The following is a 20,824-nucleotide window of genomic DNA, read 5'->3' as shown; positions in this document are numbered from 1 at the left end:
TCTAGTGTTGCCCTGTGGTTTGGTGCTGGCTAGCTTAGAAAGGGTATCTGCTCGGGCATTTGACTCTTAAGTTATATGTCGAACCTCTCCTTCCGAGAACTTTGCGAGTTGCTCCCGTGCTTTGTCTAAGTACTTTTTCATCTTGGGGTCTTTGGGTTGATAGGTGTCATTAATTTGTGAAGTTATTACTCGAGAGTCACTAAACACTATCAACCTTTCTGTCCCCACTTCTTTAGCCAATTTCAAGCCAGTAAGCAAGGCCTCATATTCAATTTGATTGTTAGAAGCAGGAAACTCGAACCTTGATGAGAGTTCTATCCGAGTTCCTTGCTCATTTTCTAGGATGATACCTGCTTTGCTACCGGCTTTATTGGATGACCCATCTACATATAGGTTCCATGTTATTGGGATTCCCCGACTTTCAATGTATTCGGCTATAAAGTCGGTGAAATATTGAGATTTGATTGCCGTCCGAACTTCATACCTCAAATCGAACTCAAATAGTTCTACAGCCCACTGTAGCATCCTTCCGGCTAGGTTCGTCTTTTGTAGGATGTGTTTTATTGGTTGATTAGTACGAACCTTTATAGTGTGAGTATGGAAGTAAGGTCGGAGCCTTCAGGAGGTAAGGATAAGAGCATATGCAAACTTTTCTATCTTTTGATAGTTCAACTCTGTTCCTTATAAAGCTTTACAAACAAAATAGATAGGTTGCTACCCATTCTTATCCTCTCAAATTAGGCCTGAGGTTATAGCTCTGCTTACCACCGCCAGGTAGAGGACGAGCTTTTCTCCTAGAATATGTTGAGTAAGTATGGGTGGTTGGCCCAAGAATGCTTTAAAGCCTTGAAAGGCTTGTTCACACTCCTAGGACCATTCAAATTGCTTCCCCTTTCTCGGTATTGAATACAAGAGAAGAGACTTCAATTCCGACCCTACTAAGAATCTAGATAGTGCCGCCAGCCTTCCATTTAGCTGTTGGACTTCCTTGAGACAAGTCGGGCTCTTCATGTCTAGTATGGCTGCGCATTTTGAAGCCCAAGAACTTTTCCGCCTCTACTACAAATATGCATTTTGAGGGGTTTATCCTCATCTCATGCATCCTAATGGTAGAGAACATCTCAGAGAGGTTGAACAAAAGTGCTGAGTCATCCTTGGTTTTGACGAGCATGTCGTCCACAAAGACTTCCATGAGTTTTCCTAGGTGAGGGAAAAATACCTTGTTCATTAGTCGCTGTTATCTGGCATCGGCATTCTTTAACCTAAAAGACATTACTACATAACAATAGTTAGCTTTAAAAGTTATGAAAGAGGTCTTTTCTTGGTCTGACTTGTACATCAGAATTTGATTATATCCCAAGTAGACGTCCATAAAGAACAAGTACCAATAACCTGAGGCTGAGTCGACCATAACGTCGATACTTGGAAGAGGGTATGGATCCTTAGGACAAGCTTTGTTGAGGTCTGTGTAGTCTACACACGTCCTCCACTTTCTATTCCGTTTCTTTACTAGAACCACGTTAGCCAGCCATAACGAATATTTTACCTCTCTTATGACTCCTGCTTCCAATAGAGCTTGCACTTGTTCTTCCACGACCTGTGTCCTTTCAGGCCCGAGTTTCCGATGTTTTTGCTGAACAGATCTGGAATCTAGGTATACAGCGAGCTTATGAGACATCAAGTCGGAATCTATACCAGGCATGTCGAAGGCTTTCCAAGCAAAGAGGTCGGAATTTCTTCGTTAGAGATCTATAAGCTGTGTTTTCAGACCTTCTTTCAAATTAGCCCCTATATTCATTGTCTTTTCAGTATGATCTCCGATTTGTACTTCTTTTACCTTTTCTCTAGGTTGGGGGCGTAGTTTTTCTTGAGTCCGAACACCTCCAAGCTCAACAGTGTTAACTTCCTTTCCCCTTGAGGTGCCTTTTAAATTAAATCTTTCATTGTAACACTTACATGCTAGTTTCTAATCTCCTTTTATGGTAGCAATTCTCTCCACAATGAGGAACTTTATGCACAGATGAGGTGTAGAGACAACTGCTACAAGTCGGTTCAAGGTTGTTCGACCTATTAGGGCATTATATGCTGAAGTGACGTCAACCACGATGTAGTCGATTTTTAACGTCTTTGATTTTGTGCCCTTTCCAAAAGTAGTATACAGGGAGATAAACCCAAGAAGTCAGATCAGCGTGTCCCCCCAATTCAAAGAGGTTATCTGGGTATGCTTTTAGATCCTTTTCTTCCAAATCGAGCTTGTCAAAGGCAGGTTTAAATAGTATATCTGCCGAGCTTCCTTGATCTACAAGGGTTCTATAGAGGTTTGCATTGGCTAGGATCATTATTATCACCACTGGATCATCATGACCAAGCGTTACCCTTGGGCATCCTCTTTAGTGAATGAGGTGGTGGGCAAGTCGGGAGTTTTGCTACCTTTCCCGACTTAATACACCTCTTTAAGATGCCTTTTCTATGATAATTTCGAGATTCCTCCTCCAGCAAATCCCCCATTAATCATGTGTATGTGTCGTTCAGGAGTTTGAGGTGGACATTCTTGTCATCCTCCTTCTTCATCTTTTTTTCTTTTTCTTTGATCGTCTGACCTATCTTCCAAGTAACTGTCTAGTCGATCTTTGTTGGCCAACTTTTTAATGACATTCTTTAAATCATAGCCGTCATTGGTAGAATGCACATAGAGCTTATGGTTTTCGCAGTAATTTTGCTCGATTTCCTCCCTTTTTGTGTTTGATTGGATGACGAGGTGGAAGCTTCTCGGTATGACATATCTCTCTATAATCATCTACAAGAGAGATCCGGAGTGGAGTATAGTTATGATACCTTTCAGGTTTCTCCGAGTTATACTCTTCTTTCTTCTTTCTTCTTAGCTTCTTTCTCTTTTTCCGAGGTGGATAGGGCAGCTGGATCTTGAGAGTGGCTCTCTTAGTCAGAAATTCTCCTCTATGTTGATGTACTTCTCTGCCCACTCTTGTACTTCGTACAAGGAAGCGGGATGTTGCTTAGATATGGATTGAGAGAACGTTTCTTCTTTAAGGCCATTAACTAATCACATTATGACTGCTTCAATAGATAATTTTTGTATTTCCAAACATGCTCTATTAAATCTTTCCATATAATCTCGAAGCGTCTCTCTGACCTCTTGTTTGACTCCTAGCAAGCTCGGTGCATGTTTGACCTCATCTTTCTGAATCGAGAATCTTGTAAGAAACTTCCTTGCCAGGTCGTCAAAACAAGTTACTGACTTGGGTGGTAAGTTATCAAACCACTTCATTGCGGCTTTGGTAAAAGTCATCGGGAAGGCTTTGCAACAAGTAGCATCAAAGGCATTGGCTAGGTACATCCGACTTTTGAAGTTTTTGAGATGATGTCTCGGGTCGGTTGTTCCGTCATAGAGATCCATGTCAGGACTTTTAAAAATTCTTGGTACTCTGGCCCTCATGATCTCTTCAACAAACAGATCCTTACCTTCCAGAGGGTTTTCTTCCATGTCTGCTCGATTGCTTCGTTTTCGAAGGTCAACTTCTAATCTTAAGAGCTTTTCTTCCATCTCCTTTTGTCGTTATACCTCCCTTCGTAGTTCCGGCTCTACTTTCTGTTGTCGTTCAGCTTCTTGCTCAAGTTACTCTAGTTGTCCACGGTGACCATGGAAGTAATTAGAAATATTAGAGATTTTATTCTCATAAATATTTATGAAACCAGATGAACACAAGGCATATAAGTAATTAGAAACAGAGAAATAGTCACACTTGGAGCAATAGTCACATTTATTGAGAATATACCTGACTTTCAATTAGTTGCTTTGTGTCTCTAATTTAGATTGCTTAGTGATATATATAAGTAGTTACCACTATTTTAACATATAACAAAAAAGAATATAAGAGTGTATTTCTAATTTTTTTGTTCAAGAGAGTTAAGAGTTTTTTATTATTACTAACTAAAAAATTTATAAGTGTTATTGTATTATAGAAAAGTATTATCATTAACCTTATAATAACTAAGAGTATGAATAAATATCTCTCTAAAAAAAGTAATCTAATCTTATCTTAAAATCAAAATACAATTAAAATTTTGTCATCTTTTTTATTATTATTTTCCCAACAAAACCAACAAAATACATCCGCAACAAAAATTTATGTTATAAGCAAAATTTGTATGTTATATGTAAAATTTTTGTGCTATATTAATTTTGTTCTTTACCAAAAATTTCTATGCATGAACAAAAGAAGAAAAAGCGCGCAGATGTTGTGTTGTAGTTTTTGCTAGGCTTGAATCAACTTGGACTATTTTAATATCTCTTCTAAATAAAAATATTATAAGAGTAATACTACGTGTATACTAAAATCAACCACTCAAGTCAGTCATCAGTATAAAATACATATTAAAATATAAATAAATATTAAAAATAAATTAAACCACACATGTATTTATGCATAAATACATTTATAACTGATTTTAATAGTTGATCTTAGTATACAAATAGCACTTTTGATTTTGTAAAGTGTATATAAGAGAGGTATTTCTAGAGATAAACCTGTATAATTCTGTCCCGGAGATTGCTGGTGAGTTGGCTCTTGATTCCAACTTCAATCAAAAGAGGTCCCCAAATTCGAAATTGATTGCAAGAATCAATTGCTGTCAAACTTCTGATATTCATGACTTGTGATGTAGTGGGTGTCGCTTCTAATTGTTTGTTGTACGTGGCACATAAGGTATCTAAAATCCTGGTTACACCTTCAGTTAATTGAAAATCAATGCTGCACTTAACCGAGAGGAGTCGAAGCTTTTGTACATCCAAAGGAACAAGTTCTGAACAGGCAGATGTTTGAACGAAGGACAAAAGATTACCCGGTGGTGACATCCAAGACCGAATGAGAGAAGGAAATACATCAGATGAGAATCCTTCATAGCCACATAGAGAAATATATCCAATGCTTTTTGATCTGACTATTGAAAACGGAACTTGTGTTATGCCAGTCTTATCCGCAATTAAAGTTATCAAGGATGTCATCTGTTCCAAGTCCTCTTCCAATTTGTTAATCATTGAGCATCCAGAAATATTGAGAGTTTTTAGAGATTTCAGCTTATAAAAGCTTCTTCGAAGATTAGGAAGGCTTTTGCAATCTTCCAAATCTATCAGAAGAATTTTTGTGAGTTTTTCAATGCTATCTGAAATCTCACACAAATTTGGACAATCTTTGAGTAATAACTTTTCTAGATTAGGCAAGTACGAGGAATTAGGGGTCTGTGTCAGTAGATTAGAATGACTGAGATTGAGAATTTTCAACTTCTCCATATACTGAAAAAAGAAAACAGAAAGAAAAGGGAAAGATAAATTAGAGAAGTTTGTGATGAGACTTCTATTTTTTGGCAAGTTACAATCATAATCATTCTTAAACAGCATGTTAATTCTACGAGACAGACAAGATTGAACTATCTATTGTTACTTTGTCATCAATCATCATGTTAATCACAAATTACAGAGTAACAAGAAATTGCTAGGTCAATGAACAATAAGCATAATCACAGTAATCAACAATTATCACACAAAAATAATAAAATATGCATGATTAACAAAAAAAATTGTATATCATATTATCATTATCTGATGTAAGGAGGACGGAAAAGAAGAAAAATGAAATTGGTGTGTGATATTTCATTTTCAATAGAAATACTCAACTTATACCTGGACGTCCTTCCAAGTTCTGAGGCTGCTGAATTCAAACTCAATGGCAATTGAACTTGCTAGATAAAAGTTTGAAGGTAGGTAATCAAAAGGAAACCCGTGCCAATAAAGCCATTTTAGATCTTTTGGTAGATCTTCAAAATTCCCCTCAAGTTTTACATTAGCAAGTTGAAGCAATCTGAGTCTCTCCATCTTCATAAATGCTTTGGTCTCCAAACAATATGAATTGGTTCTTGGCAATCTCAAAGCTAGCCCCTCAAGATCTTTTGTACCCTGTGTAGTTATATGAACAAGGAAAATTTATAATATGTACTGAATGATGAGTACAATAAATTCAATATCCTAAACTGTTCTCCCTTTGAAGCTGAATCTTTTATTAGAAAAAGGAAATACGTATAGGACTTACAGTATGTTTTAATAATACGTCAAGCACGTCATTCTGCAAGCATAATCTACAACGTCTCCCTGGATATTTTGGTGATTTCTCACGCACGATTTCTCTCCCCATATCTCGCAACAAATCATGCATTCCAAGCTTATTATTATTGTCGACGGTCACAAGGCTTCTATCTACAAGGACACTTATTCCAATTTCAGCATCATGTTCTTCTAAAACATGAATCACATCATTTCGGTCCATCCCAATAAAGAAAAAGGCTATATCAAGGAATATTTCTCTCTCTGCATCATCATTTAAACCATCAAAGCTTATTCTTAACTTCTTATGAACATCACTATTGGGAATTCTTTTGAGTTTCTCCACCGCACTTTGCCACTCTTTTGCCTTCTTCTCAATCAAAAAAGACCCAATGACTTCAAGAGCTAGTGGCAATCCCCCACAATATGCAACTACATCTTTGGAAAGTTGAACAAAATCTTCTTTGGGCTTTTTTTGTTTGAATGCATGCCAGCTAAGTTGCTCAATAGATTCAGTATCATCCATTTTTGATATTCTTGATACATGATCAACCTTAAGAATTTTAAGTAGATGCTCATCCCTTGTTGTGATGATTATCCTACTCCCTGGACCGAACCATTTACGATTCCAACACAAAGCTTTTAGTTGGTCTGGCTTATCAACATCATCAAGTATAAGAAGTACCCTTTTACGACTCAGTCTTTCTTGTAATATAATTTTTCCAGATTCAACGCTGTGTATCCTTATCTTAGTTTTTTTGTAGATGTCACGGAGAAGTCGCTCTTGTAAATGAACTTGACTAGTACTTTGCTCCCAAGATTCCCTTATATCTGGAAGGAAGCAACAACCATCAAAATGACGATGAATTCGATTATAAATGGCCTTGGCAATGGTTGTTTTTCCAATTCCTCCAATTCCCAATATCCCTAATAGCATAACATCTTCTGGCTGTTGGTAGTTTAATTTTTTAATCAGATGTTGCACACGAGGTTCTACTCCAACTGGATGTTCTGCAACAAACAGGACAGGTTTATCCAGCAAACCAGTGACCATGGCAACAATATGATCGATATCATCACTTTCATTGCTGTAAAAATAAATGAACCAGTATACAAAACGCATTGTTAGTAATATGACTCTTATGTGCTATATCCACATTTATTTAGAAGAAGAACAAGAATTTTTATGGAAAATGATACTTGCATTTGATTCATTGTGCAAGTATGTGATAACATCAAAATACTATAAAGTTTAGCTTGGATTCTAATTTACTAGTGTAACTTGTCAAACCAAATGATACTTCTACTTACATGCAAGTAGGGGTTTATGCTAAGAAAAATGATATTTCCTGGATCCTATCTTCTCTCTCTTTTTGTGTTCTTTTGTGGTACATAGAGCCAGCACTGTCTTTAATGCAAGTATTTCTGCAAGCATTGCTATGAGATTTGCTTCTCTGGCACTCTTTTAACCAACACTTCCAATTTTTCCTTTTATAAGGTACAAATCCTAATTGTATGGAATGGAAGACGTTGACGAAAAAAGATCTGAAGACAAATTTTTTAAATATAAAAAGAATTTAAATTTAATAAAACAATTAGAAAATTTCAAGAGCTAGTAGAATTTATTGTTTTTGACTATTATTTTTAGTCATCAACTTAATTTTTTTAGTTTAGTAATCCAACAACATATTTTTAATCATCACTTTTAAATATTGATGACTAATTACTGACAAAAAATTCTGTTAGCCTTCTAACATTCTTCTAAAACAATTGCCAACGGCCTTAATTAGGATCTGTTATCTGTTTACAGGAATGGTTCCTAAAAGGTGAATATTATTCTTCCCTCTCTAAAGTAACATGTAAGTTATCCTCTCTAATATGTCACATTTTAATTGGGTATTTATTTTAATCTGAGTTACCTTCTCCATTCTTTCGTCGTCTTTACGCCTCCCAAGTATCACCATCTCATTGGTGTTTCATTTTCTCTCTCCAAATCATTCTTCTAGAAAAGGTACTCCAACTCTCTAATTGCGTTTACTCCTCCCCATTCCTTCGTCGTTGTCATTAACTGTTTCATTGGGTGTCTTATTTTCTCTTCCCAAATCATTCTTCCGGAAAAGGTACTCCAACTCTCTCTAATTGCGTTTATTCATCTCCATTGTACTCCTTCATCGTCGTCATTAAGCCTCCCAAGCATCACCGTCTCATTGGGTGTCTTGTTTTCTCTTCCCAAATCATTCTTCCAAAAAAAGGTACTCTAATTCTCTCTAATTACGTTTACTTCTCTTTACTCCTTTGTCGTCGTGGTTGTGCCTCCTAAGTATCACCGTTTTATTGGGTGTTCCATTTTTTTCTTCTGTCAGGTTGTCACCGTCTAAAATATTATTAACTTTCATGAGATTAAACTAATTCAGGTTAAAATAAATACCCAATTAAAATATAACACATCAGAGATGGTAACTTATATGTTACTTTAGAGAGGGTAAGATAACATTCACCTTCCTAAAATGTAGGGCTCCAATGTGAAGATAGGAGGTAATATTTGTATAGCTCGGGATTCGGTGGTCCAGGAACCTTTGGACTACTTAGTGGTCCAAGTAGAAAACATGTTTTTAGAGTTTTTTTATCAATTGCTACGTAGTTCATGAACTAATTTTAATTACAAATCAACCCCATATATTTTATTTAATTATAAAAATAGTTTTTTATTTTATAAATTATTATTTTATCAATTATCTATTATATTTATTAATAATCAAATACAAAAATAATTAATGAAATATATCCTACTATCTTTGGAAAAAAAAAATCAAATACAAAAATAACAACCAGTTATATCCTCCATTCATCCTAATAATTCCAATTGATTAAAAAATTAACTTTGATCTCATTATGTTCGTCCATGACTTCCAAATCGTGTTTCCTTGAAATTCAATCGATTGGTTTTTCAAAACAATCGATTGAAAGTTGTAAGGTAGAATGGTAAAAAGTTTAAAGCAATCGATTGTTTATACTTTCCAATCGAATGAATGCCTCAAAACAATCGATTGTTGTTGTTACTCAATCGATTGAATTCACGAAAACAACCTGGATTTGCCAAATACAATCGACTGGAAAGTGATGACATTGAAGTTTTAGCCAAATTCAATCGATTGGTAATGTAATCCAATCGATTGGAAGGTGATGAAGTTGAATGTTTTGCCAATTTCAATCGATTGGTAATGGTACCCTATCGATTGAAATGTGAGCTGCGGCTATTTCAATCTTGTTATCGTTTTAGAAATTATCTTATTATTCATCTATCTTATCTTTAAAATTCTATCTTCAATTTTTTTCTGTTTTATTTTTATGTAGATAAACTAATCTTATCTTTTTCTTAATATTAACATTATAAATTGGTGAATAACCCATCACTAATTATTCAATCCCACCATTGAAATCGTGTATCATTTTCTTTGATTATAAAAAATTTAATTGTTTTTCTTTGGAACATCCATCTACTCAATATCCAATTTTTTTAATTTTCAAGGAAACACGATTTGGAAGCCATGGACGAACGTAACGAGATCAAAGTTAATTTTTTAATCAATTGGAATTATTATGATGAATGGAGGATATAATTGATTGTTATTTTTGTATTTGATTGTTAATAAATATAATAGATAATTGATAAAATAATAATTTATAAAATAAAAAATTATTTTTATAATTAAATAAAATATATGGGGTTGATTTGTAATTAAAATTAGTTCATGGACTAAGTAACAATTGATAAAAAAACTCCAAAAACATGTTTTCTACTTGGACCACTAAGTAGTCCAAAGATTCCTGGACCACCGAATCCTGAGCCAATGGAAATTTATTAGGAAGGAAATTTATTAATTTTCAGTGGTGGAGCTTAGTTGAGACAATGGGCCATGGTTGATGGTCTTCTAAATTTTTTATAAAAAAATTAGTAATTTTTTTTAAAAAATAAAAAATAATTCAATTAACTCAAATATTTTACTATAACTTAAAGCATCACTTTAAATCCTCGTCAAGGACCCTTGCGTCACCAAAAGGCACTTCAGGTCATGAGATGAACTTGTTTATACTTTTCGTTCTACATATAAAATACTTTTCATTTTTCTTCTTGTGACTACTTACATGCTCATGATGATACCTTAATGTGTAAACGATAGTTAGTTGGTGACGTCTATGGTGGCTAAGTTAATAGTGAGTTGGTGACTATAAATGACTATAAATTGACTAACAAATAAAAAAGTTACATCTGAAAATAAAAAAAACTGATTAAAATTTCAGTTACTTTTAAATCGAGAGAATGTATTTCACCTAAATACATGGATAAGATAAATTCCATGTCAGAGCTAACAGAAAGCGGAAAGAACTAAGGGAGCGATGGTGGTGTGATACAAGATGATGGAGGCGATGGTGGCAAAAAAAAAAGGAAAATTTGGGTATTGGGTAAATGAAAACAGAGCCTCCCATTATCACAGGGAGGGAACGGAAAAAGCATTCTCATCAAGGAAGAGGCGCAGAGGTAGATGGGTGGCGGTGGCCATAGATACCAATTGCTGGAACTAACAAAAAAGTCCCGTCGAAACAAAGATCGCATTTGATTCCCTGTAGCTCTAGGTAGAAGAAGGCATCTCTCACCGATTTGACGCTATTACTTGTAGCGGCAAACCAAATCTGGTAGATAGGCCGAATCCAGAAAGAGGAATTATATGATTAGATGATGTTTTTCTTTGTTCCTATCTCTATTTCTTCTTCGCTAGTATATTGCTGAGAAAATTTCACTCTTTGAGATGCTAAAATGACACTCCTCTCCCCTCTATTTTATAAATGTACATTTCCCTCCCTTCTAACTTTTAAAAAACCTCCTTTTTAATTTATTTTAAATTTTTTGTGTCAACTAATATTAACTTTATCCATTTTTTAAGAAAAAATAAATTATTTTTTGAAAAAATACCCATTAGTAAAAATTTTATTTTTTATCATTAAATTTTGCTTACCAAAATATTTTTAAAAAATTAATAATTAAATTATTCTTTTTCTAAGATATCTACTCTTCAATAATTTTTTAATTATTAAATTATGATTTTATCAAAATTTTTGTTAATAATTATTTTTATATTTTATTATTAATTTTTTAATATTAATATATATTATTTTAACATTAAATAAAAAAATTTACACTGTTAATATGTATAACAATTAATATATATTGATATTGAAAAATAATCTTACTAAAATTTTTTATTTAATGTTAAAATAATATATATATATATATATATATATATATATATCAAAAAATTAATAGTAAAATATAAAAAAATTGTTAACAAAAATTTTGGTAAAATTATAATTTAATAATTAAAAAATTATTGAAGGATATTTTTCAAAAAATAATATAATTATTAAATCTTTTAAAAATACAATATAATCAATAAAAGAATAATTTACTAAAGAGTATTTTGGTAAGCAAAATTTAATGATAAAAACTAAAATTTTTGTTAATGGATATTTTTTAAAAATAATTTATTTTTTCTTAAAAAATAGATAAAATTAACATTAGTTAATACAAAAAGTTTAAAATGGATTAAAGAAGAGATTTTTTAAAAATTAGAAGAAAAAAAAATATACATTTATAAAATAAAAAAGAAGAAAATATTATTTTAGCCTCTCATAGGAGAGGAGAGTAAAATTTTCTCCATATTGTTTCGTTGATAGTGAGAAGCCAAGACAAAAAAATAAAAACATTTACCACACCGGTCAAAATCATGGTCAGCAAATATTCTATCTTTCACGTGTCTCATTGTGATTTGTCAGTCACTTGTGATTTGTCAGTCACTTGTAGCCACGTTAGCCATGGAACAAAGATGGCCATCACAGAAGTCACCTAGTTAAGAACATGACTAACTACCTCTTAGCTATTATCTTCAGGTGACATTTTTATATGAATAACCAACTTTCTGTTTTACCTGATAGCAATTAGGTTTGAGTCTAAAACATCATGCATAATACTGAAATCCCTCACTACTAGATCAATTCTAGTGATTATTTTCGGGTCAACGTCTTGAAAATTGGAAGGCCACGAATATTCTTATCGACGCACGAAAATCTGGAAACAAAAGTAAACACAAATGAGTACGGGTGTGTTTGGCAAACACGATGGAGAGGAGAGAAGCCCGTTTGAATTTCTTGGAAGTTTCACTTTGATGTTTGGCAATTTTTATCTTTGTGAACGCAGAATTGATTCTGCCTCTGAACCCACGTTTAGGAGAATCTCAAATTTGTAGTTTCTGCGTTTCACGTTTCACGTTTCACGTTTAGGAGAAGCTAAAATATTTCTTTTTTACCAACCCTACCCTTCATTTTCTTCTATAAGAATGATACTAGTACTCTCTTTTATATTTTTATTTTTTATTGTATTTATTTTATTTATATGATAAATATTTTTTATATTATTTTTTATAGTATTCTTATTTTGCAGGTATATAAAATCGATGTCTATTTTAGTAATTTTTCATCTAAAAGTGATTTTGAGTAGTATAATCCAAACAACATTTATTTTACTATAATCAATTTTGATATAAAGATTACCAAACATAAATTACGTTAATCCAAACTAACTTATCATCAAGATCAATTTTACAAAATCAATTTTATGCAAACTCTGGTTTGCAAACTGTAATCCAAACACACACTATATACCTGGAATTATTCAGATGAAATCCGGACAATTTGCTAGCTTCACCGAGAATTTTCTCCCAGACTCTGATTTCATGGTTTGAGACTCTTTTCCTAAGTTGTTGAAAAGCTTTCCCAAACGCGCCCTTCTGGTAACCAACATCTGAAGGATCTATGTTATAGAAAACGGGGATCACCACCTGACGTTTGGTTCTGCGACAGTCCATGATTTTCTCCAGCTCTTTTAGACACCATTTTGAGTTCCCATAGTTTCTTGAGAAAACAATAATAGCGATGTTAGAAACTTGGATTGCTTGTAAAAGTGACTCAGAGATCTGCCCTCCCAGGGGAAGCTCCTCGTTATCCTTGAAAACATAAATCCCTGCATTTGTGAGAGAGTTGTATAGATGAGAAACGAATATTGCACGAGTGTCTCTGCCCCTGAAATTCAAGAACACATCGTAGATCCATCTTGGGTTGGGAGTGCTTCTGGATGTGGATGACATGGATCAGATGGAATGGTTTCTGTGACTCTACAAGTGAAGAAGACGACTTGCCGATGACAAAAATAAAAGACCAAAACCCGTTGACCTACACCAAGGCATATAACTATAAGTCCTCACTTTGCTATAAGTAGATGGACTATGGATGAGAGAATAATACCTGGTCCCTAAACTTGCAGTCTTGATTTAATAATTTAGTCTCCAAACTTTATATGAATGTAACCTAAGTCGACCATTTTCAATGCACCGAGGTTAATAAAATACTGGTGGAGATGGTCAGATGTCATGCAAAATTTTATAGAATAACGTGGTTTTAGTTTTAGCATTTAAATAATCTAAAAATAATATCGTGCCTAATCTTTATTAAAATTTTTCTTATCCAAACAAGTGGTGTTATTTTTTTTGTTATTTGAACATCAAAATTAAAATAATATTATTTTACAAATTTTAGTATAATATCTAGCCATCTATGTCAACGCTCTAATATTCAACCTCTCAATTTGAATTTGTTGTATGAGAAATGTTGTTGATTAGTGTTTGCAAAATATGCATTTTTTTTTATTGAATCTAGAGACCTTTCAACTCTAGAAATTATTGGTAAAAAAATTATTTAAAAGTGTAAAAGGTTATTTTTGATAGTTCAAATACTTGGGAGTTGAGACTCACTAAAGACAAAAAAATCATGAGAGAGATTGGATTGATGTTTTGAATTATGAAATTTGAGAGTTTTCTAAAGATAAAAGTAGCATTCTTTCTCCATTAAGAATTAGTTATTCGAGAGTTTTATGGTTTGGATAGAGATGAACATCTAAAAGTTTGGATCTGATGTGGACGAATTGTTCTTGGGACACGTACGAGAAAACAGGTTCTGCCAAACGGTGGGACCTATATCAAAAAGCTGTTAGAGTCAGGTGAGTTCAGATCGTATATCCCTTGTGTCAGATAATTAAAAATCTAATGAAGGATGATTAATGTTTAATGGCACGTGCTTTTGTTTTCGGCCAATAGGCTTACGAGGGTGTTGTTTTTTATTTTATATAGGCTGGATATTTTGGTTTGGCCAAAATATGAAGTTAGCCCAGCATTTTACCATTTTTGTACTCGTACACTGTTGCTTCGTGCTACTGAAAAAAAGATTGGTTTGGTCAAATATCTATTTTGTCTTTTATTTTTGATCCACACACTTGTTCACTAATTATATTTTATCATTTTTATTTTGAGAATAGTTAAAATTGTCCCTGAAAGTAGTGGCGAAACTTGAAACAAAATTTTGGGGGCATAAATTTAACATAAAATATTTAATAATAATCTTTATATCAAAATAAAATTTATAAATATAATTATTCTTTAAGTTTGTTACTAATAAGATAATAAATAAATAATTCTACAGATAAAAAATATAAAATAGTTTATAATGATACTCTTCAAGTTTTTAATGACTTAAAATCTTCAATAATTGAATCAGAACTAAATTTTTCAGCAATTTCTTTTTCAATGTAAATAACCAAACTATCCACAAGAAAGTCGTCCTCCATCTTGTTTCTTAACCTTGTATTTATTATTTTCATTGCTGAAAATGATCGCTCTATCGTAGCTGTAAAAACTGGAAGAGTTAATATCAGACGAATCAATCTATCAATCAAGTAATACACTTTTAACTTTTTTGTTTCTGCTAAACATCTATATAGTTCATGAATAGTTGACAAATTCTTCATTGTTGGATGCTGACGAACATCAAGAATAAAATGCTGAAGCTGAAAAGGCAAATTAATCTTCTCTTGTTCAGTAAAATCTTCGGAATAGTAGTTGTCAACAAGAGTAGAAATCTTAGCAATGTCAAAATTTTTGAAAACATCCTTAGGCATGAGAGTAGAGCTCAAACTTAATAGATCCATTGCTTGATCATTAAATCTGTTATTTAACTCTTGTAATTGCTTATCAATTGTGACTAAAAATATCTCCACTCTAAAATAATGCTCAACTGTAATATGATCTTTTTGGTGACGCAAGCGTCCTTGCCTTGCAACATAAGAAGCAGTTAAATCAGGAATTAGAATATCATGTTGCTCACAAAATGATTTCACATTTTGTAATAATTCCTCCCACCTATCATCTCTCATGCTTTAAATAAGTGTTTTTGTAGAATGAACTAGTTGCACAGCATTAACTATGTCTTGAGACTGCTTTTGTAAAATTTGACAAAGAATATCAGTTATTCCCATAATATCTTTCATTAAATGCAAGATCAATACAAACTCAAATGAGGTCAGGGTATTGTAAGCACTATCTGCATCACCACACTGAGAATAAGTTGATCCATTGGTGCGTGAAATTGTGATCACTACAACTTCACACAACTAACCAGCAAGTGCACTGGGTCGTCCAAGTAATACCTTACGTGAGTAAGGGTCGATCCCACGGAGATTGTCGGTATGAAGCAAGCTATGGTCACCTTGTAAATCTTAGTCAGGCAGACTCAAATGGGTATAGTGATATACGAATAAAGCGCAAAGATAAAGATAGAGATACTTATGTAATTCATTGGTAGGAACTTCAGATAAGTGCATGAAGATGCCTTCCCTTCCGTCTCTCTGCTTTCCTACTGTCTTCATCCAATCCTTCCTACTCCTTTCCATGGCAAGCTCGTGTAGGGTTTCGCCGTTGTCAATGGCTACCTCCCATCCTCTCAGTGAAAGCGATTGCTAATGCCCTGTCACGGCACGCGGAATTCAGCTGTCGGTTCTCGGTCAGGCCGGAATAATATCCATTGATACTTTTGCGTCTGTCACTAACGCCCCGCCTGCTAGGAGTTTGAAGCACGTCACAGTCATTCAATCATTGAATCCTACTCAGAATACCACAGACAAGGTTTAGACCTTCCGGATTCTCTTGAATGCCGCCATCAGGTCCTGCCTATACCACGAAGATTCCGATTAAAGAATCCAAGAGATAAACATTAGAGCCTCGTTTGCTTGTAGAACAAGAGTGGTTGTCAGTCACTTTGCTCATGAGTGAGAATGATGATGAGCGTCACATAATCATCACATTCATCATGTTCTTGGGTGCAAATGAATATCTTGGACAAAGAACAAGCGGAATTGAATAGAAGAACATAGTAATTGCATTAATACTCGAGGTACAGCAGAGCTCCACACCTTAATCTATGGTGTGTAGAAACTCCACCGTTGAAAATACATAAGAACAAAAGTGATCATTGGTTTCGGCCCCAGAGAGGGAACCAGAAGAACCAAGATGAAAATACAATAGTAAAAGGTCCTACTTATAGAAAACTAGTAGCCTCAGGTGTACAAAGATGAGTAAATGACATAAAAATCCACTTCCGGGCCCACTTGGTGTGTGCTTGGGCTGGGCAATGAAGCATTTTCGTGTAGAGACTCTTCTTGGAGTTAAACGCCAGCTTTTATGCCAGTTTGGGCTTTTAACTCCCATTTAGGTGCCAGTTCCGGCGTTTAACGCTGGAATTTCTTGAGGTGACTTTGAACGCCGGTTTGGGCCATCAAATCTTGGGCAAAGTATGGACTATCATATATTGCTGGAAAGCCCAGGATGTCTACTTTCCAACGCCGTTGAGAGCGCGCCAATTGGGCTTCTGTAGCTCCAGAAAATCCACTTCGAGTGCAGGGAGGTCAGAATCTAACAGCATCTGCAGTCCTTTTTGGTCTCTGAATCAGATTTTTGCTCAGGTCCCTCAATTTCAGTCAGAAAATACCTGAAATCACAGAAAAACACACAAACTCATAGTAAAGTCCAGAAAAGTGAATTTTAACTAAAAACTAATAAAAATATAATAAAAAATCAATTAAAACTACCAAAACACACTAAAAATAATGCCAAAAAGCGTACAAATTATCCGCTCATCACAACACCAAACTTAAATTGTTGCTTGTCCTCAAGCAACTGAAAATCAAATAAGATAAAAAGAAGAGAATATACTATAGACTCCAAATTATCAATGAAACTAAGCTCCAAATTAGATGAGCGGGACTAGTAGCTTTTTGCCTCCGAACAGTTTTGGCATCTCACTTTATCCTTTGAAATTCAGAATGATTGGCTTCTTTAGGAACTCCGAATCCAGATAGTGTTATTGATTCTCCTAGTTAAGTATGATGATTCTTGAACACAGCTACTTATTGAGTCTTGGCCGTGGCCCAAAGCACTCTGTCTTCCAGTATTACCACCGGATACATACATGCCACAGACACATAATTGGGTGAACCTTCTCAGATTGTGACTTAGCTTTGCTAAAGTCCCCAATTAGAGGTGTCCAGGGTTCTTAAGCACACTCTTATTGCCTTGGATCACAACTTTATTTCTTTCTTTTTCTTTCTTTTTCTCTTTCCCCCTTTTTTTTTCGTTTTTCTCCTTCTTCTTTCTCTTTTTTTTTTTATTTTTTATTTTGTATTCACTGCTTTTTCTTGCTTCAAGAATCATTTTTATGATTTTTCAGATCCTCAGTAACATGTCTCCTTTTTCATCATTCTTTCAAGAGCCAACAATTTTAACATTCATGAACCACAAATTCAAAAGACATATGCACTGTTTAAGCATACATTCAGAGAACAAGAGTATTGCCACCACATCAAACTAATTAAGCTAGTTTTAAAGATGAATTTGAAATCCTGTACTTCTTGTTCTTTTGTGATAAAAACATTTTTCATTTAAGAAAGGTGATGGATTCATATTCATAGCTTTAAGGCATAGACACTAAGACACTAATGATCATAAGACACAAACATGGATAAACATAAAGCACTAAAATTAGAAAAACAGAAGAATAAAGAACAAGGAGATTAAAGAACGGGTCCACCTTAGTGATGGCGGCTCTTTCTTCTTCTTGAAGATCCTATGGAGTGCTTGAGCTCCTCAATGTCTCTTCCTTGTCTTTGTTGCTCCTCTCTCATGATTCTTTAATCTTCTCTAATTTCATGGAGGATGATGGAGTGTTCTTGGTGCTCCACCCTTAGTTGTCCCATGTTGGAACTTAATTCTCCTAGGGAGGTGTTCAGTTGCTCCCGATAGTCTTGTGGAGGAAAGTGCATCCCTTGAGGTATCTCAGGGATCTCTTGATGAGAGGGGTCTCTTGTTTGCTCCATCTTCTTCTTAGTGATGGGCTTGAGTCATGCCTTCTCAGTTGAACCGGCTTTGGATGCCATAAATGGTTATGGAAAAACAAAGAGCAATGCTTTTACACACCAAACTTAAAGGTTTGCTCGTCCTCGAGCAAAAGAAGAAAGAAGAGAGTAGAAGAAGAAGAAATGGAGGAGAGGGAGATGGCCTTGTGGTTAGGCCAAAAGGGGAAGAAGTGGTGTTTTATGAAGGATGGATGTGAGTGGTGAAGAGAAAGAGATGTTGAGGTGATTGGTGAATGGGTGAAGAAGAAGAGAGAGTGGTGGGGTTGTTTGGGGATCCTGTGGGGTCCACAGATCCTGAGGTGTCAAGGAAAAGTCATCCCTGCACCAAATGGCACTCAAAATCACGTTTTGAGGCATTTCTGGCGTTAAACGCCGGGCTGGTGCCTATTTCTGGCGTTTAACGCCAGGTTCTAGCCCTTTCCTGGCGTTTAACGCCAGTCTGGTGCCCCTTTCTGGCGTTAAACGCCCAGAATGGTGCCAGACTGGGCGTTAAATGCCCAACTGCTAGCCTCACTGGCGTTTAAACGCCAGTGAGTTCTTCCTCCAGGGTGTGCTGTTTTTCTTCCTGTTTTTCATTCTGTTTTTGCTTTTTTCATTGATTTTGTGACTTCTTATGATCATCAACCTACAAGAAAGATAAAATAACAAAAGGAAATAATTAATTATAAAACATTGGGTTGCCTCCCAACAAGCGCTTCTTTAATGTCATTAGCTTGACAGAGGGCTCTCATGGAGCCTCACAGATACTCAGAGCAATGTGGGAACCTCCCAACACCAAACTTAGAGTTTGACTGTGGGGGCTTTGTTTGTCTCTGATTTGAGAGAAGCTCTTCATGCTTCTTCTCCATGGTGACAGAGGGATATCCTTGAGCCTTAAACACATAGGATTCTTCATTCACTTGAATGATTAACTCTCCTCTATCAACATCAATCACAGCCTTTGCTGTGGCTAGGAAGGGTCTGCCAAGGATGATGGATGCATCCATGCACTTCCCAGTCTCTAGGACTATGAAATCAGTGGGAATGTAATGGTCTTCAACCTTTACCAAAACATTCTCTACAAGTCCATGAGCTTGTTTTCTTGAGTTGTCTGCCATCTCCAATGAGATTCTTGCAGCTTGTACCTCAAAGATCCCTAGCTTCTCCATTACAGAGAGAGGCATGAGGTTTACACTTGACCCTAAGTCACACAGAGCCTTCTTGAAGGTCATGGTGCCTATGGTACAAGGTATTGAAAACTTCCCAGGATCTTGTCTCTTTTGAGGTAATTTCTGCCTAGACAAGTCATCCAGTTCTTTGGTGAGCAAGGGAGGTTCATCTTCCCAAGTCTCATTTCCAAATAACTTGTCTTTTAGCTTCATGATTGCTCCAAGGTATTTAGCAACTTGCTCTTCAGTGACATACTCATCCTCTTCAGAGGAAGAATACTCATCAGAGCTCATGAAAGGCAGAAGTAAGTCCAATGGAATCTTTATGGTCTCATTTTGAGCCTCGGATTCCCATGGTTCCTCATTGGGGAACTTAGAGGAGGTTGGTGCACGCCTATTGAGGTCTTCCTCAGTGGCGTCCATCTCCTCTCTTTCCTCTCCATATTCGGCCATGTTTATGGCTTTGCACTCTCCTTTTGGATTTTCTTCTGTATTGCTTGGAAGAGTACTAGGAGGGAGTTCAGTAATTTTCCTGCTCAGCTGACCCACTTGTCCTTCCAAGTTTCTAATGAAGGACCTTGTTTCAGTCATGAAACTTTGAGTGGTTTTGATTAGATCAGAGACTATTGTTGCTAAGTCAGAGGTATTCTGCTTAGAACTCTCTGTCTGTTGCTGAGAAGATGATGGAAAAGGCTTGCTATTGCTAAACCTGTTTCTTCCACCATTATTGTTATTGAAACCTTGTTGAGGTCTCTCTTGATTCTTCCATGAGAAATTTGGATGATTTCTCCATGAAGAATTATAGGTGTTTCCATAGGGTTCTCCTAGGTAATTCACCTCTTCCATTGAAAGATTCTCAGGATCATAAGCTTCTTCCTCAGATGAAGCTTCCTTAGTAGTGCCAGGTGCATTTTGCATTCCAGACAGACTTTGAGAAATCAAATTGACTTGTTGAGTCAATATCTTGTTCTGAGCCAGTATGGCATTCAGAGCATCAATCTCAAGAACTCCTTTCTTCTGACTAGTCCCATTGTTCACAGGATTCCTTTCAGAAGTGTACATGAATTGGTTATTTGCAACCATCTCAATTAGTTCCTGAGCCTCTGTAGGCGTCTTCTTCAGATGAAGAGATCCTCCAGCAGAGCTATCCAAGGACATCTTGGATAGTTCAGAGAGACCATCATAGAAAATACCTATGATGCTCCATTCAGA

General features: G+C 35.2%; 3 protein-coding genes across 4 annotated transcripts; all 3 read right to left on the bottom strand.

Moving 5' to 3' along the window:
- Positions 1-4,534: 4,534 nt before the first annotated feature.
- Positions 4,535-7,238, bottom strand: LOC130963558 (disease resistance protein RUN1-like). The gene is made up of 3 exons (XM_057889661.1): positions 6,105-7,238; positions 5,699-5,971; positions 4,535-5,311 (listed from the first exon to the last, which is right to left on the bottom strand). Exons 1-3 carry the CDS (start codon positions 7,236-7,238, stop codon positions 4,535-4,537), a joined length of 2,184 nt encoding a protein of 727 aa, XP_057745644.1.
- A 4,608-nt stretch (positions 7,239-11,846) lies between these two features.
- Positions 11,847-13,591, bottom strand: LOC130961903 (TMV resistance protein N-like). Of its 2 annotated transcripts, none has more exons than XR_009079655.1 (3): positions 12,833-13,465; positions 12,100-12,239; positions 11,847-12,017 (listed from the first exon to the last, which is right to left on the bottom strand). XR_009079655.1 is itself a non-coding variant. In XM_057887941.1 (3 exons), the coding sequence occupies exons 2-3, from the start codon at positions 13,312-13,314 to the stop codon at positions 12,176-12,178; spliced, it is 546 nt and encodes a 181-aa protein (XP_057743924.1). In that variant the 5' UTR covers positions 13,315-13,399; positions 13,472-13,591; the 3' UTR covers positions 11,847-12,175. The 2 variants fall into 2 exon arrangements, 1 of the variants encoding a protein (XP_057743924.1); XM_057887941.1 differs by adding an exon at positions 13,472-13,591 and having other exon boundaries at positions 11,847-12,239; positions 12,833-13,399.
- Positions 13,592-14,735: 1,144 nt separating this feature from the next.
- Positions 14,736-15,431, bottom strand: LOC130963557 (uncharacterized). Its single transcript, XM_057889660.1, has one exon. The coding sequence runs from the start codon at positions 15,429-15,431 to the stop codon at positions 14,736-14,738; it is 696 nt and encodes a 231-aa protein (XP_057745643.1).
- Between the last annotated feature and the right edge of the window lie 5,393 nt (positions 15,432-20,824).

The sequence above is a fragment of the Arachis stenosperma genome, chromosome 2 (assembly GCF_014773155.1).
Source record: "Arachis stenosperma cultivar V10309 chromosome 2, arast.V10309.gnm1.PFL2, whole genome shotgun sequence".
NCBI lineage: Eukaryota > Viridiplantae > Streptophyta > Magnoliopsida > Fabales > Fabaceae > Arachis > Arachis stenosperma.
Note: the sequence above shows the minus strand (reverse complement) of the source record. Positions and strands in the feature narration are given on the sequence as shown.